General features: G+C 47.8%; 1 protein-coding gene across 1 annotated transcript in view; it reads left to right on the top strand.

Annotated features, from left to right (window-relative positions):
• Positions 1-11,258, top strand: part of NTF3 (neurotrophin 3) — a 63,542-nt gene extending 52,284 nt beyond the window's left edge. Inside the window, exon 2 of the mRNA XM_016162910.2 lies at positions 10,153-11,258. Within this exon, the coding sequence (XP_016018396.1) occupies positions 10,153-10,947 (795 nt within the window). The 3' untranslated portion in view covers positions 10,948-11,258. The remainder of the gene's footprint in view (positions 1-10,152) is intronic.
• The last annotated feature ends 1,861 nt before the right edge of the window (positions 11,259-13,119 follow it).

Genomic DNA, 13,119 nt, shown 5'->3' with positions numbered 1-13,119 from the left:
AGAACAGATGTGCCAAGAGTCCACGTTGTTTTATTTCTCCTCATCAACTGCAAATATACTAAGATCAATAAAAATCAAAGAATCAGAAATCTGTTTCACCTTCAAAGATCCAGTCATTTTCAAAAAGAATCCCCGAGTTATTGGTCTTCTTTACCATCAAATAAGGAAAGAGGAAAGGAATGTTTTCCATTTGGGGAAAATGAAGCATTGATAAAGGACCTATTAGTCCCATGTCACAGAGATGCTTTCCAGCTGCTAAGAATTGGTGATGTTAGCCTCAGACGGTGCGATGTCCTGTACAACTCAGAAGGCCTGCTTTGAATGTCTCTTTCTCTAACAAAGGAAAGATGTATTAGTATACCAGTGAGGTACTCTCACTCACTGCTCAGTTCACTGCAAGCCAGTGGCAGGTGCCTTCAACTCTCTGGAATGAATTGGGAAGTGTTTTCAGTATCAGGTCGAAGTAAATCTTGTGGGGCTGCACAGACAGGGGTTTGCATCCTGGCTCTGCCTCTCAGCTGATGTGTGGTCGCAGACAAAGTAAGTTAATCCCTCTGAGCCTCAGTTTCCTCAGCTGAAAAGTGGGGCTAATAATCGTATCTGTGAGGATTAATTGAGATAATCCATGTGACGTGTCCCGCAAAGTCCCTAGCATATGGCACGGCTCAGTAAATGCTAACTGTTATTACTGGCGATTATTGTGACTGCGTCTGTGATTAAAGACAGCTTTGGGTTCGGGGTGTTGGTGCCAAATTTGCTTTCAGAGGACAAGCTCTGAGGTGGTTTTTAGTCTTGCCCAGCTGCCCAGAAAGAGACTGTCTGGGGTGGGAGCCATGACATTTGTGAAATGCCAACCACACACTCCAGTTTGAGTAGGAGACTGATTTTCCTCTTGTGCGCACAGCCCAGCATCACCTCACTAATGAGTGAGAAGAGGCTCAGGAAGTCACCACTCAGCCATCCCTCTTGCCTCAGTTTCCTGGTCTGTCAGGTGAATAATTGTGGCCAAGGTGAGCGGAGGGGAAAGATGCCAGCAGAGTGGAAGGAAGCCTTGTCCTCAGAGTCTTCAGACATGGCGGTTTCCTGGAGAGAGGATCCAGACCAAAGATGGCCACAGACCATTTGCCAATTCCTCATCCTCATGAAAGGAGGTTTGGCTATAGGGCCAGGATGTGGTGCGAGGGGGAAGCGTGGGCCATATTTGACACAGGCCTGATCGCCAAGCCTGGAGGAGAAAAGCTGCCATATGACCACACTTAACTGCGGCCAAGTCCTCATGGGGCCAAACCAGTATGGTTTGGGTTGATCCCGGCCTTTCTGTTGCTGCTCTGGTCGATGCACAGTCAAAGATTTGGGTGTTGCCAAGCCAGCTGTGGTCTTGGTTTGGAAGAGGCATCCAGAGTGTGAATGGAAGTCATGCTTTGGGATTTCCCTTAGCTTCCAGCTCTTAAGATGAAGCTAACTTCATTATTCTGCCATGTTAAGACCCTTTCTTGGCTGCATAAATAAGATTGATACTTTATCATCATCATCATCATCATCGTCATTTATTATAATTATTAAATATCAATTACTCGGCAGTCCATCCTTTGTATATAGCACTTTGCAGGTAGTGCATATGCTTGAAACATAAATCCAACTCAAACATGAGGCATAAATATAAAATGAAAAAGTTGACTCGGAGCAGTTATTCTCTCATACCAAGAGTTTAACGCCAGGTGTACCCCCAACCGTCAGTGTAACTGAAGCAACCTTCCCTCGTGTATTTTCACACTTGGAAAATGGAGTTAACCCAGAGGCAGAAAATGAATCTGAAATCGAAATGCCTCAGAATATTAAATGATACCATAATTTAGAGATAGCCTGACTACTGTAACCCGTCCTTAATCTTGGGGAGTACAGTATATTGGGGAAGGGATGCAGGTGGGCTTGTGCACGCACATGCCCATGCACGTAAACCTTTATGCACAGTGGTGGACGAATGTTGGTGCCCAGAACACAGAAAGCTGAACTTACCAGATAAATGCCCTTATGGCCAGTAGCTGGGTTCACACAAATTTTCTTTGCGGATCCTTCCTTGTTCACCCTCTGGCCATGATGAAATGAGAGTTTGTTGTATGGAAAGGATAAAGTAAATCTGGGTTTCCTGGGGCCTGTGTCAGCATACCAAGCTTTTTTCAGATCTCTCTGCCAAGATGGGACCACGCCAGAGGGTTCCTTGGCCTGGGGACTCACTGCGCTACCTTCCTCTCAGAGCTGCTGGTACACATTATTTTGACATATGCCACACCTTCCGTCTTTCGCTGCCTTGGGGCCAGAGGAGGATATGCTTTGAACAATGTAAAATTCCTCCTCAACAGCTGTGCGAAGCAAACTCACAGCTTTCCGCTTCCATCTCGAGGCACTGAGCTTGGTTCTGGATCTAGGCTCTTGTCCATCCAGGGGTCTCGGTTCCTTGTTTTCTGGCCTCTCAGAGGGGCCCATTTTAGAAATTCCTTTCTGAGGGAGGTGAGTCAACCTTCCAAGCTTCTCTGTTTCGTTTTGTTTCGTTCTGGAATACGCCTTCCCAGATGTGGACTATGTGCCATGTTTCTCCTGTGAAGCCAGCATCTCCTGCAAACTGAAGACCTTGTCCTATTCCAGGTCTTGGGCCAAGAGTTATCCACATCAGTCAGTATCAGAACCCTGGGTTAACTAAGTTTTAACAGAGGAACTAGGAAGAATGAGGGATTTTTAAAAACAGGTTAGGAGTCCATTTGCTGGCCTCTGCTCTGTCCCATGTCAACTCTATGCAGATGCAGACCCGCCCAGAGTCAGGGCTTCTCAAACAAGGTCTCACCAAATACCGCGCAGAGAGGGAGGCCCTCCCTCGTATAGATCACCGGCCACTTTTGGTTTGGGGAATTTAGAGCGTACCTATCAGCATCTTTTGGTAGCTGTCAACTTACTCTCTGATCTTGCCTCCATCTTGTGCCCTCTTTTAAGCTTAATTTGTGTTTGGTTGGTTGTGTGTGTGTGTGTGTGTGTGTGTGCGCGCGCGCGCGCGTGCGCACGGGTGCTTCCGCAGACAGGGACTGTGACCATTGCCACCACTCTAGAAGTGTCCTAGGGGTGAATGAGATGGGTTTAAGAAAAGAACATAGAGCTATAGGGGAAACCCACACAGCCCTAATCGTGAGTGTGAGTTCATTTCTCATTTTCTCCATGCAGCAATTCCAAGTCACTCCTCCCCTTCATCCTTTTACAAGCGTTTCCCTCCCTTGTTGGTTTTGGATTCATCTGGCCCCCAGTGAGTTAACCTACGTGTTTCCAGTTTGCATCTCATCATGCTATTTCCAGGTTGCCAACCCCCATGGGCGCCGGGGAATAATAAGTGGTCTGTCCTCACCGGTGTTTGCAGCACCTTCCCTTTGAACGTCATCTGTGCATTTTAATTAATCTGCTACTTTTTTCTCTCTCCTGCTTCCGGATCATTAATAAAGAGATTAACCAAAACCAGACCAATCCCCAGAGGAGGCTCTGCCAGGATCTCTCTCTGCCAGCTCCCAGCCTTGTCATGGGTCAGAATACCTTTATGTGGCCCCACCAGTCATTTTTAGGCCTCAGAACCTGTGTTCAAAACAAAGCCAATTTGAATTAATTTTGCAATTAAGATATGAGGGAAAAACCTAGCCAGTCTTTTGCATGGCCTTAGTTTAATATTTCCAGCACATTCCTTTCCTGTTTGTCATTCTACTTTAAATCTATCACTTTCCCACCTCTCTCCCTTTCCACTCCCTGAACAAGATGTTAGGGTTATCTGGCAGGATGTGGTCTTTTGAGCCCCTAACATTAGTCAGAGACCATGTCATAGCTGCAGAAATTCTCCAAAGAATTAGACCCTTCTAGATACAGCTGGACGGTGTCTTTACTCACCCCAGCCAGAGGATGTATTTGCCTCCGGAGCGTGTGGCTGTACCAGAAATCACGAAATCTTTTGAATTCGCATGTCAAAAACTTGGCAAATTTAGAAATGTTTCCACGTTCAATCTCGTGCCTCGTCCCCGAGGAAAGCTCGAGTCTTTATGCCTTCTTTGTAAGTCACCCTGATTTCCAAGGCTGGTGCCAAACCTAGGGCTTGAGAAGCTACAGCAAGTGCTCTGTCGACGGCAACATGCAGCCTCTGCAGGGATGGGTGGCTCGCTGAGGACTAACATTGGACAGCAGCAGGCCCAGGGACAGGGGTGAACTGAATTTTGTTCACTGATTTCACGGGGAATGTTTTCATTGGGAATATGGAGAGGAGGAGACCAGAGTGGTGGCCCAGGATCCCTGGAAACTCTGCCGAGGGTTTTGGGGAGATGCTCAACCTGCTGGTGGCAGCTGTCCTGGCTCTAGGCTTGGAACTTGAGCTTCCTCTGGAAATAAACTCTCTGGAATGTTGGATAGCGGGGACAGACAGAGAGACAGCACAGTATAACCAACTGTTAAGAGCATCAGCTTTAGAGCCAGACTGTGATTAGACCGTGGCTCTGCCGCTTGTTAGCTAGTTATTGAACCAACTCGTGCCTCAGTTTCCCTACCTGAAATAGGAAATGTAAGTACCTAGCTCAGAGGAGTTGTTATCAAGATTAAAGATTTAACGGGTGTCAGTCCCTGGCACGTAGCATTTTTGGTCTTGGTGCTCCCACTCTGATCAGGCTAAAAATTCCTCCGCACATATGCAACAAGCGAGGTCTTTGGTTAATGCTCAGGAGGAGGCGTTCTTGTGCTGGGAAGCTGGAAAGTCTGGAGAGGTCAGTCGGAACTCTGTGGATACAGCCCTCATCTCTGTGCGTGTGAGCGGACAGACCTGGGTGCTTGCCGTGGGCTCAGATCCTGTACCCCTCTCCACCTCAGCTTCCTTTTCCATTTCGGCTGCTGCTTGAATACCCCCGAACCCTCTGTGTGTATTGTAAACCGAGCCAAAAAGGAGGAATCAGAAATTGCTCTCTTTTGAGTATTTTGAGGGATGGTGAAACCTTGTAGGAATGTTGCTCCAGGGACTGAGAAAACACCATATGTGGGAAAGCATTTCTAAGTGAGGAAAACAGCATATGCAAGTTGGTCAGGATCTTGGAAAACTCTGAGCAGGGGAAATGGGCACTGGGGAGAGTGTAGGAAGGGGGTTTTACTGAGGTCTTTAACAGGTCTTTTTCCAATTATAGCCAAGAAGAGCCTAGGGACCATGGCCGACTTCAGAGCCAGGGTCTGTATTTGCTTTGGGAAAAGAAGGCAGAGTTGATTGGCTTCCAAACCAGACTTGGCAGAAGTCCATCCAGATCGCAGGCCAGTAAGCGGTGTCTTGGGTAGGTCTTGATCATAGTAGGCGCTCATTCAGTAAATAGGCATCGAGACTCTGCAACAGACCAGCCCAGTGCTAGGCATCAGGCATGTGTGGGTGAAAAAGACACGGCTTCGTCATCAAAGAGGCGACAAATGCCAGTAATAACACAATAAGGTTAATTGTTTGAGCTACAGTGACTACCAGAGAAGGAGCATAGAAGTCTCTCTAAACTGAAAACCTCACTCATGTGCCTTGCCTGGGCTGAGCTGGCACTGCCTTCCCTTTTTCATAAGCCCACTCCAAGGAACTAGTCGTCTGGTACCTCATACGTGTGCATGGAAGGCAGGCACACCGCATCCCCGCTGCCTCGGATAATTCAGGTTTATGTCCAACTGATATTTCTAGTGTATCGCTCTATGCCAAAAACAGTGCTAAGCACTTTCATATAGATACGATTGCTTACCCTTCACAGTAACCTTGATTACGCACAAGCCGCACGATTTTTGTTGAGTTTTTCATAACTAAGTATCGTCTATCCCTCTGTACTGTGATTTAGCAGTCTGACCTCAGGTGACTCAATTCACACCACCACTCTGGGCCTCAGTTTCTTTATTCGTAAAAATGAGGAGGTTATCTAAGGTCATTTCTAGCTTTCAACATTGTGTTTTTGTGAGTCGTACTGCCAGCACTCATTGGCTTGATCTCTATAACAAAGCCGAAAGCAGATTATCAAAGTCAAGTCCACAGGAAGCCTGCTGGGTATTAATGCAGCCTTGCGGATAGTTTAGAAACACTTACCAGTCTGCAGATGATTATTCCCATTGCTGATTACCAAGTATCATGGCAAGGTTTGGGCTTTGACGATAAGAAACAGTACAGATCCAGAAACGGCAGGACCTATCCTCAGGAGCTTTGGAGAGCTTTCAATATAATTAATTTTTTCATTCGTCTCACCCTACCCCCACCAGCAGTGGCCTGATTTCTTTGTGCTGAGTTTGTGTGTTGAGACCCAAGAAGGGAGTGGGGGTGGGAGGGGGGGGAGGCTAGGGGGTGAGCTGTCTAAAGAGTCAGGAGACCTGCGTTCTAAGGCAGCAAACGCCTTGGGTTCCCAGAGGCGGTGCACACCGAGGTGGGATGCCAGGGAAGTCCACCAGGGTACAGTCAGTAGTATTGTCTGTAGGAAATTTTAAAACAATAATAAAATCAGTTAAAAGTCTGTCTGCTTTTTATGCTCAACATGCTTTGGCAATTCTTAGCCACGTCAGTGATAAACAATATTCCTCCCTGACGATACTGACGTCTCCCTCTGTCCCATTTAGTTCCCTCCATTCTTGGTCACTGCTGCCCAGAGGAAGAAAGCAGGCAATCTCAAGGGCCTTTCATTTTCCACATCCCCAGGCTCTCCCTGCCAGATTGTAGCTGAAGTCATGGCTTCCACCCACAGCTCTGAACATGAAACCCTGCCACGCAGTACTCCATGGGCTTTGCCCACCCCTCCTGACCAAAAATGGATTTCTACTCTTACCTTCAAACAGTTTGACCGAGATTGAGCATCTGAGTTCCTGCAGCCAGAGCTGGCTTCATGGTCTTACAACCTGTGCAGTGGCCCAGGGTCCTGTACTCAGGAAAGGAAACTCACTGAACTCAGGGTTCAGTGCTCTATGGTTTCTGTCTTGGAAGTCTTAGAATTTTATCTCCGATATGTATTTTGTATGTGAAGTGTAATGGGACAGTGGAGCATGTGCCTGGAGACTCGGCTTATTGGCTCAAATGTGGTCATACCTCTTGCAGCCAACCCTGCCCCCAAATAATTTTTGCACGAGGCCTTGTACGTAATGTAGCTGGTTCAGCCTTCAGCCACCCTCCCTTCCATCTCTGACTCACTGCACCTAGACCTCCACCCCCACCTTGTGTGCACTGTGGTGTGGACACCGGAGAGGAGCACAGACACAACCAGGAAGGGGCTCTTGGTCTCAGAGAAGCATCTAGTGGGTAAACCATGTAAGATGCCATACCTGCCACCATTGCCACTCAGAAAACGCCCTGTGCAAAGGACGCGGCAGTGGCCGTTGCTGGGGAGCCTCATAGGAAAGTTAGTTTTCAAACCAGGCACTGAGGAATGGGCAAAATTTCAACGGAAGGGGCAATGAAAGTGCAAGGTGAGGGGCATGACACATGCACATGGGTCATAAAGCTTATAATGGTGGTTTTTGAATAGCGAATGGGGCTGCGGCAGAGGGCGTGGGAGCTGTGGTCACGGGACGAAAAGGGAGATTGGACCCACAGTGCAAAGAAGCACTTTCTCTGTTCTGTGTGTCTCTCCTCTTCTTTAAACTACGGTTAGATTTTCCTCATCTATAAAATTAAGGTGTTGGATTAAAGGCTCTTTTAACATCCTTTGGTTCTGTATTCAGGCCGCCAACCATACATATGCTTCCGCAATCCATTGGCACCATTCATCATCCTTCCTATCAGCTCACCCTTGTAATGACCTGCTGATCTTATACACCGACTAGTACCCTACCTGGGACCTCCACCCCACCCCCAACCACTGGATCTCTTCCCCAGTGGGCAGACAGCCTGTGTATTCTGAGCTTACAGCGTCTAGGCACTGGGAGGGAGTTAATACATCGAGTTTCGGTAGACTCCCAATCCCAGATTATTTTACCGCAGTGGTATTCTGTTTGGGGGTATAATTCTAGGACATGTCTGCCACACTTTTTGTGTTTTTCCAATTTCATTGTGTTGATCCTGCCAGATTGAAGGAAATGTCACTTTATGCAGAGTGGGAAGGAGATTAGTTATCCTGTGGGAACCGTTTTCCTAGGATAATATGATTCCTAGGGCAATCTTGAGGGTTGGGCAGCAAAGCCAGAATCTTTCGCTCAGCTCTGACCTCGGAGGAGTCGGTTGTCCAGAAAGTAGTTCCCATGGAAGAAAGATGGTCTCCTTATCAGAGAGACAGGCCAAGAGCCAGGAGGAGGAAATTGGAACAAAGTGCCTGCAATGCTGCTGGCCTTTAGGGACAAGAGAGCAGCTCTTCAGACAAGATGGGGAAAGCGGCTGCATGTGTGAGTGCTGGGAGCGAGTTAGCACGGGCAGGCCAGGCTCGGCACCGGGTCGGCAGGTCGGCTTTTCTGTTTCTGGTGCCACCTTTGTTATTTCCCTTCTGCTTTCCCTCTGGATTTAGTACAGTCTTTCCGAAAATACCGAAGGTGAACCAAGGGAAAGATTTTTATTTTCCATGCTTCAACAGACCTTTAAAGAGAAAACAATGTGCCCCTGGGGCCAGGGCGGAGGCAGCAATGGTAATTAAAGAGCAGATACCTCCAGGCAGGTGTCGTGAATCACAGGGCACTGGTGTGGATCCCACCTGGAGAATCTCTCCAGTGCTGGATTCAGAAAATCCAGGCTTTGCTCTAGTGAGAGAGAGACCAGCAAGGAAGGAATTTCGAGACCAGGTCACTAATTCCCCAAGGACTCAATAGAAATCCCATGGTGAGGTTCTCCTATGGCAACAGAAAGAGAGTGTCGATGGGTTAAAATGCCATTTATCTTGAGATCAGCCCGCTAATTCCCCAAGGACTCGACAGAAACCCCATGTTGAGGTTCTGTGGCAGCAGAATGAGAGCATTGATGGGTTAAAATGTCATTTAAACAAGAAGATAATAGAATTAGAAATCTAACCACTAAAAGAAACATTCTGCAATGGAAGCTTTCAAAGTCAAATGAGGAAAATTAATCAGCAAGGCATCTTGCTATTCAGGGCAAGTCTGGCTCGTTAATTTTTAGCTGGTTGTTGCTGCCTCTTCATCTTCCGCTGCTGTCTTGTGAAGAGGGTCTCAGGGGAGCAGCTGGGTGTCCCAGGGAAGCATGTTCATTGGAGAACTTGGCAGAGCACCCGGAAGCTCTGCCCTCTGGTAGTGGCTCTACATGTTCCTCTCCAAGGGTGGGAGACCGGCTCCCCAGGCACGGCCCAGCTAGGGATGAGCCCAAGTCCTGAGGCCACAACACAGAGCAACCAACCCGACCCCCATCCTCAGGGTATGCCTTTGAGAGGCCCCAGGGGCCGCAGTTGGGGGGCAGTAGAGCTCCGTTTGCTGAAACATTTGCAGGGCTGCTACTGCTAATGAAAGACTGTCAATACAGTTTATAATTTTCAGGTTGATTTCTTCATAGTTCACCCAAGTGCAGTGGACTTTGGTCTTTTCAGGCTCAAGTGATGTTTAAAGAAGTGGCGGGATCTCGTCCACACATAGCAGAAGGCCGCAGGTACGGCAGGCATCAGACGCAGACGCAGTGGGTTCTGTCTGTCCGGGAAGAGCGGAGGCGGAAGCGCGTTCCTGGTCCTGCCTCTGCCTTCGAGACCTGGGTCCTAGGAAGAGACCTAACTCTTTTCTGCTGTAGTTCTCTCCACTCATATTTTTGGTTTATTTTGTTAAAAAAATTATTTTGCCCTCTCCCGCTTGCTTATATAGCATGTGTGCACATGCACGCACACACGCTCGTTCACGCGCGCGCACACACACACACTCACACAATCTCTTTCCCCATCGCACAGCCACGATGCTGGAAGAAGGACTGTTGAGGCGAAGCCACTTGGAAGTCTAGGTGAGAAATGCGATGTAGAGACTCAGAGGACTCATAGAAGGAAGCAGTTTCCGGGGGTGAGGAAGGAGACAGCTCTGTCTCTGGACATCAGAGAGGAGTTTTGCTTGCTCACCTAGGGGGGTGACACCCTGCTGTCTCTTACCCGCACAGGGACACTCGGCCTCTGGGAGCTGGTCCCAGAATGACATGGACTCAGCTACCACAGCCTGCTATTAACACCTGTGTTTCCTTTCCAGATCTTACAGGTGAACAAGGTGATGTCCATCTTGTTTTATGTGATATTTCTCGCTTATCTCCGTGGCATCCAAGGTAACAACATGGATCAAAGGAGTTTGCCAGAAGACTCGCTAAATTCCCTGATTATTAAGCTGATCCAGGCAGATATTTTGAAAAACAAGCTTTCCAAACAGATGGTGGACGTTAAGGAAAACTATCAGAGCACCCTGCCCAAAGCAGAGGCCCCCCAAGAGCCGCGGCAGGGCGAGCCCGCCAAGTCGGAATTTCAGCCGATGATTGCAATGGACACAGAATTGCTGCGGCAACAGAGACGCTACAACTCCCCCCGGGTCCTGCTGAGTGACAGCACCCCCTTGGAGCCCCCTCCCTTGTATCTCATGGAGGATTACGTGGGCAACCCCGTGGCGGCAAACAGAACCTCGCGGAGGAAGAGGTACGCAGAGCACAAGAGTCACCGAGGGGAATACTCCGTGTGTGACAGCGAGAGTCTGTGGGTGACCGATAAGTCATCGGCCATAGACATTCGGGGACACCAGGTCACGGTGCTGGGGGAGATCAAAACCGGCAACTCCCCCGTCAAACAATATTTTTATGAGACGAGATGTAAAGAAGCCAGGCCTGTCAAAAACGGTTGCAGGGGCATTGACGATAAACACTGGAACTCGCAGTGCAAAACGTCCCAAACCTACGTCCGAGCACTGACGTCAGAAAACAATAAACTTGTAGGCTGGCGATGGATACGGATAGACACCTCCTGTGTGTGTGCCTTGTCGAGAAAGATCGGGAGAACATGAATTGACGTCTTTCCCCATATATAAATTATTACTTTAAATTATATGATATGCATGTAGCATATAAATGTTTATATTGTTTTTATATATTATAAGTTGACCTTTATTTATTAAACTTCAGCAACCCTACAGTATATAAGCTTTTTTCTCAATAAAATCAGTGTGCTTGCCTCCACTCAGGCCTCTCCCATCTGTTAAACCTTATTTTGTGACCCAGCTCTCGGGAGCCACTCTGTAAAATCTGTGTACACCAGTATTTTGCATTCAGTATTGTCAAGGCCATGACTGTCGTTTTAGTAAACTTGTTAAAATCAGATGATGTCAGAGTTGTATATAGAGAGTGATATCTCCCCCCCCTCCACCCCCCGGTATACTTCATATTTGATTGATTAATTAATTAAAAGAACTGTTATCACCTCCATTGAAAATGAAACCCGGCAGCTTTGAGCCTCACACTTAATCCTAGCCAGCACGCTCACTGTCAAGAAGTCACTCTCCTTTCTCTGCTGTCGGTTTCGCCAGTCGAGATTAGGATCTGTTGCAGTGGTATGGTCCTGGCGCAACAGCAGTGAACCTGGCAATTTGAGTGTTGGAAGTTTCTTCTCAGCACATTTGTTGTTTGGGATTGTTTAAGGGTTGGATTTCTTTTGGCTTTGGTTTTTGTTTTGCTTTTCGTGAGTGGTTTTCACCCTTTTAGGCACATAGGAAAAATTCTTTAACTATTTGTAACAGAATAATTGTATGGTTACCTAGAAGCAAAGCGAATGGGATCATGAATAATCTACCACAGAAGAGAATTTACTCATTGGAGATCTCTGAGGGGCACAGCTTCCCTCTGCTTCTGGTGGCCCCTCCTGGAGCTGCACGAGGAGTTAGAAAATGCTCACGCTTTGGAGTCAGACCTGGGTTCAAATTCTAGCTTCTCCCCTGTGACTTTCTGAGCCCATGTTTCCCAGGGTCAAAAAGTCAGATGGGGCCTAGGGCCATACGGCCGTGAACAAGCCTGATCCTGTCTGATCTTGGAAGCTAAACAGAGTCTGGCCTGGTTAGTACTTGGATGGGAACGCACCTAGGAAGACCAGGCACCGAAGGCATGCAAATAAGAAACAAGGGATTGTAAACTGACAAGGTCCTTGCAATCTGTGAGGTCAACCAAGGGTTGCCTCGCCTGAAAAGAAAAAAAAAAAAGATGGAGATTCCACCTACCTCACAGGGCTGTCCTGGGGGTTTGGCTAAATAACCCCTGTCGACCTTAAAGCGTAGAGTATGCCTTTGAGAGTGATAGTCCCATCTCCCTTCCCCTCCTCTCCTTTCTCAGCCGTTGCGTTCCTCGGTTTTGGTTGATTCATCACTTTGAAATGTGAAAGTTCAAATGGAAGGAAACTTTCCGGTACTTACTAGGTCCCATGAGGGGTCACAGCAACAGAGGGTCACTGTGGGGATGCCCACAACTGTCCTGCCACGGTGGGCCTGAGGAGGACACTGGTAGTGTCCCCCCAAGCCTTTTTCCCACTGGGAAGCTGTTGGTCCTGTCGGGTTTAAAACCTAAGGACTCTCATCTCCCATCTCGTGGGGTGTGCAAGGTGACCCCCATCCCACCATGGAGGCCCCCATTACTGCCCGAAACCTTGTCCTGTGCCTTCCCTGGATTGCCCTGCCTTCAAGGCCTGCATGTGCTCTCTCTACATAGAGCAGTCCACACCCCAAGATTTCTCTACCATCGGCCTAATCGAAAATATGTCCTTTTGTACCATGAACACTTGAAACAGGCTCAGCAAATAGCAGTGACTTTGGTTAAGGGCGTCATTCTGCTGCGCTCGATTCTAGATGCCTAAACTATTAGGGCAGGAAATGAGGGATTTGCCACATGCCCACTATGTGCTAGGCACTTTTAAATGTGGCCATTAGTTGTCACAAATTTGAAGTAGTCATGATCACCTCCACTTTAGAGGTGAGGATACTGAGGTTTGAGGATTTAACTTATCCGTGATCACTAAACAGGTAAGTGGCAGAGTACAGATTGAAATCTGTTTGAATGAAGATGGTCTTGTTTCTTCCTCACTAATCCCTTTCTGCCTTCTGCGTGGCACATTGCGTTTCAGAATGAACATTAAAATCCTAGAGAAATGAAAAATGTAGTTCTCTGCATGGAAACCTTTTGTTTCCATCCAGGAA

The sequence above is a fragment of the Rousettus aegyptiacus genome, unplaced genomic scaffold, assembly GCF_014176215.1.
Source record: "Rousettus aegyptiacus isolate mRouAeg1 unplaced genomic scaffold, mRouAeg1.p scaffold_m13_p_2, whole genome shotgun sequence".
NCBI classification, from domain to species: domain Eukaryota; kingdom Metazoa; phylum Chordata; class Mammalia; order Chiroptera; family Pteropodidae; genus Rousettus; species Rousettus aegyptiacus.
This window is presented reverse-complemented; position numbering and strand designations above follow the sequence as displayed.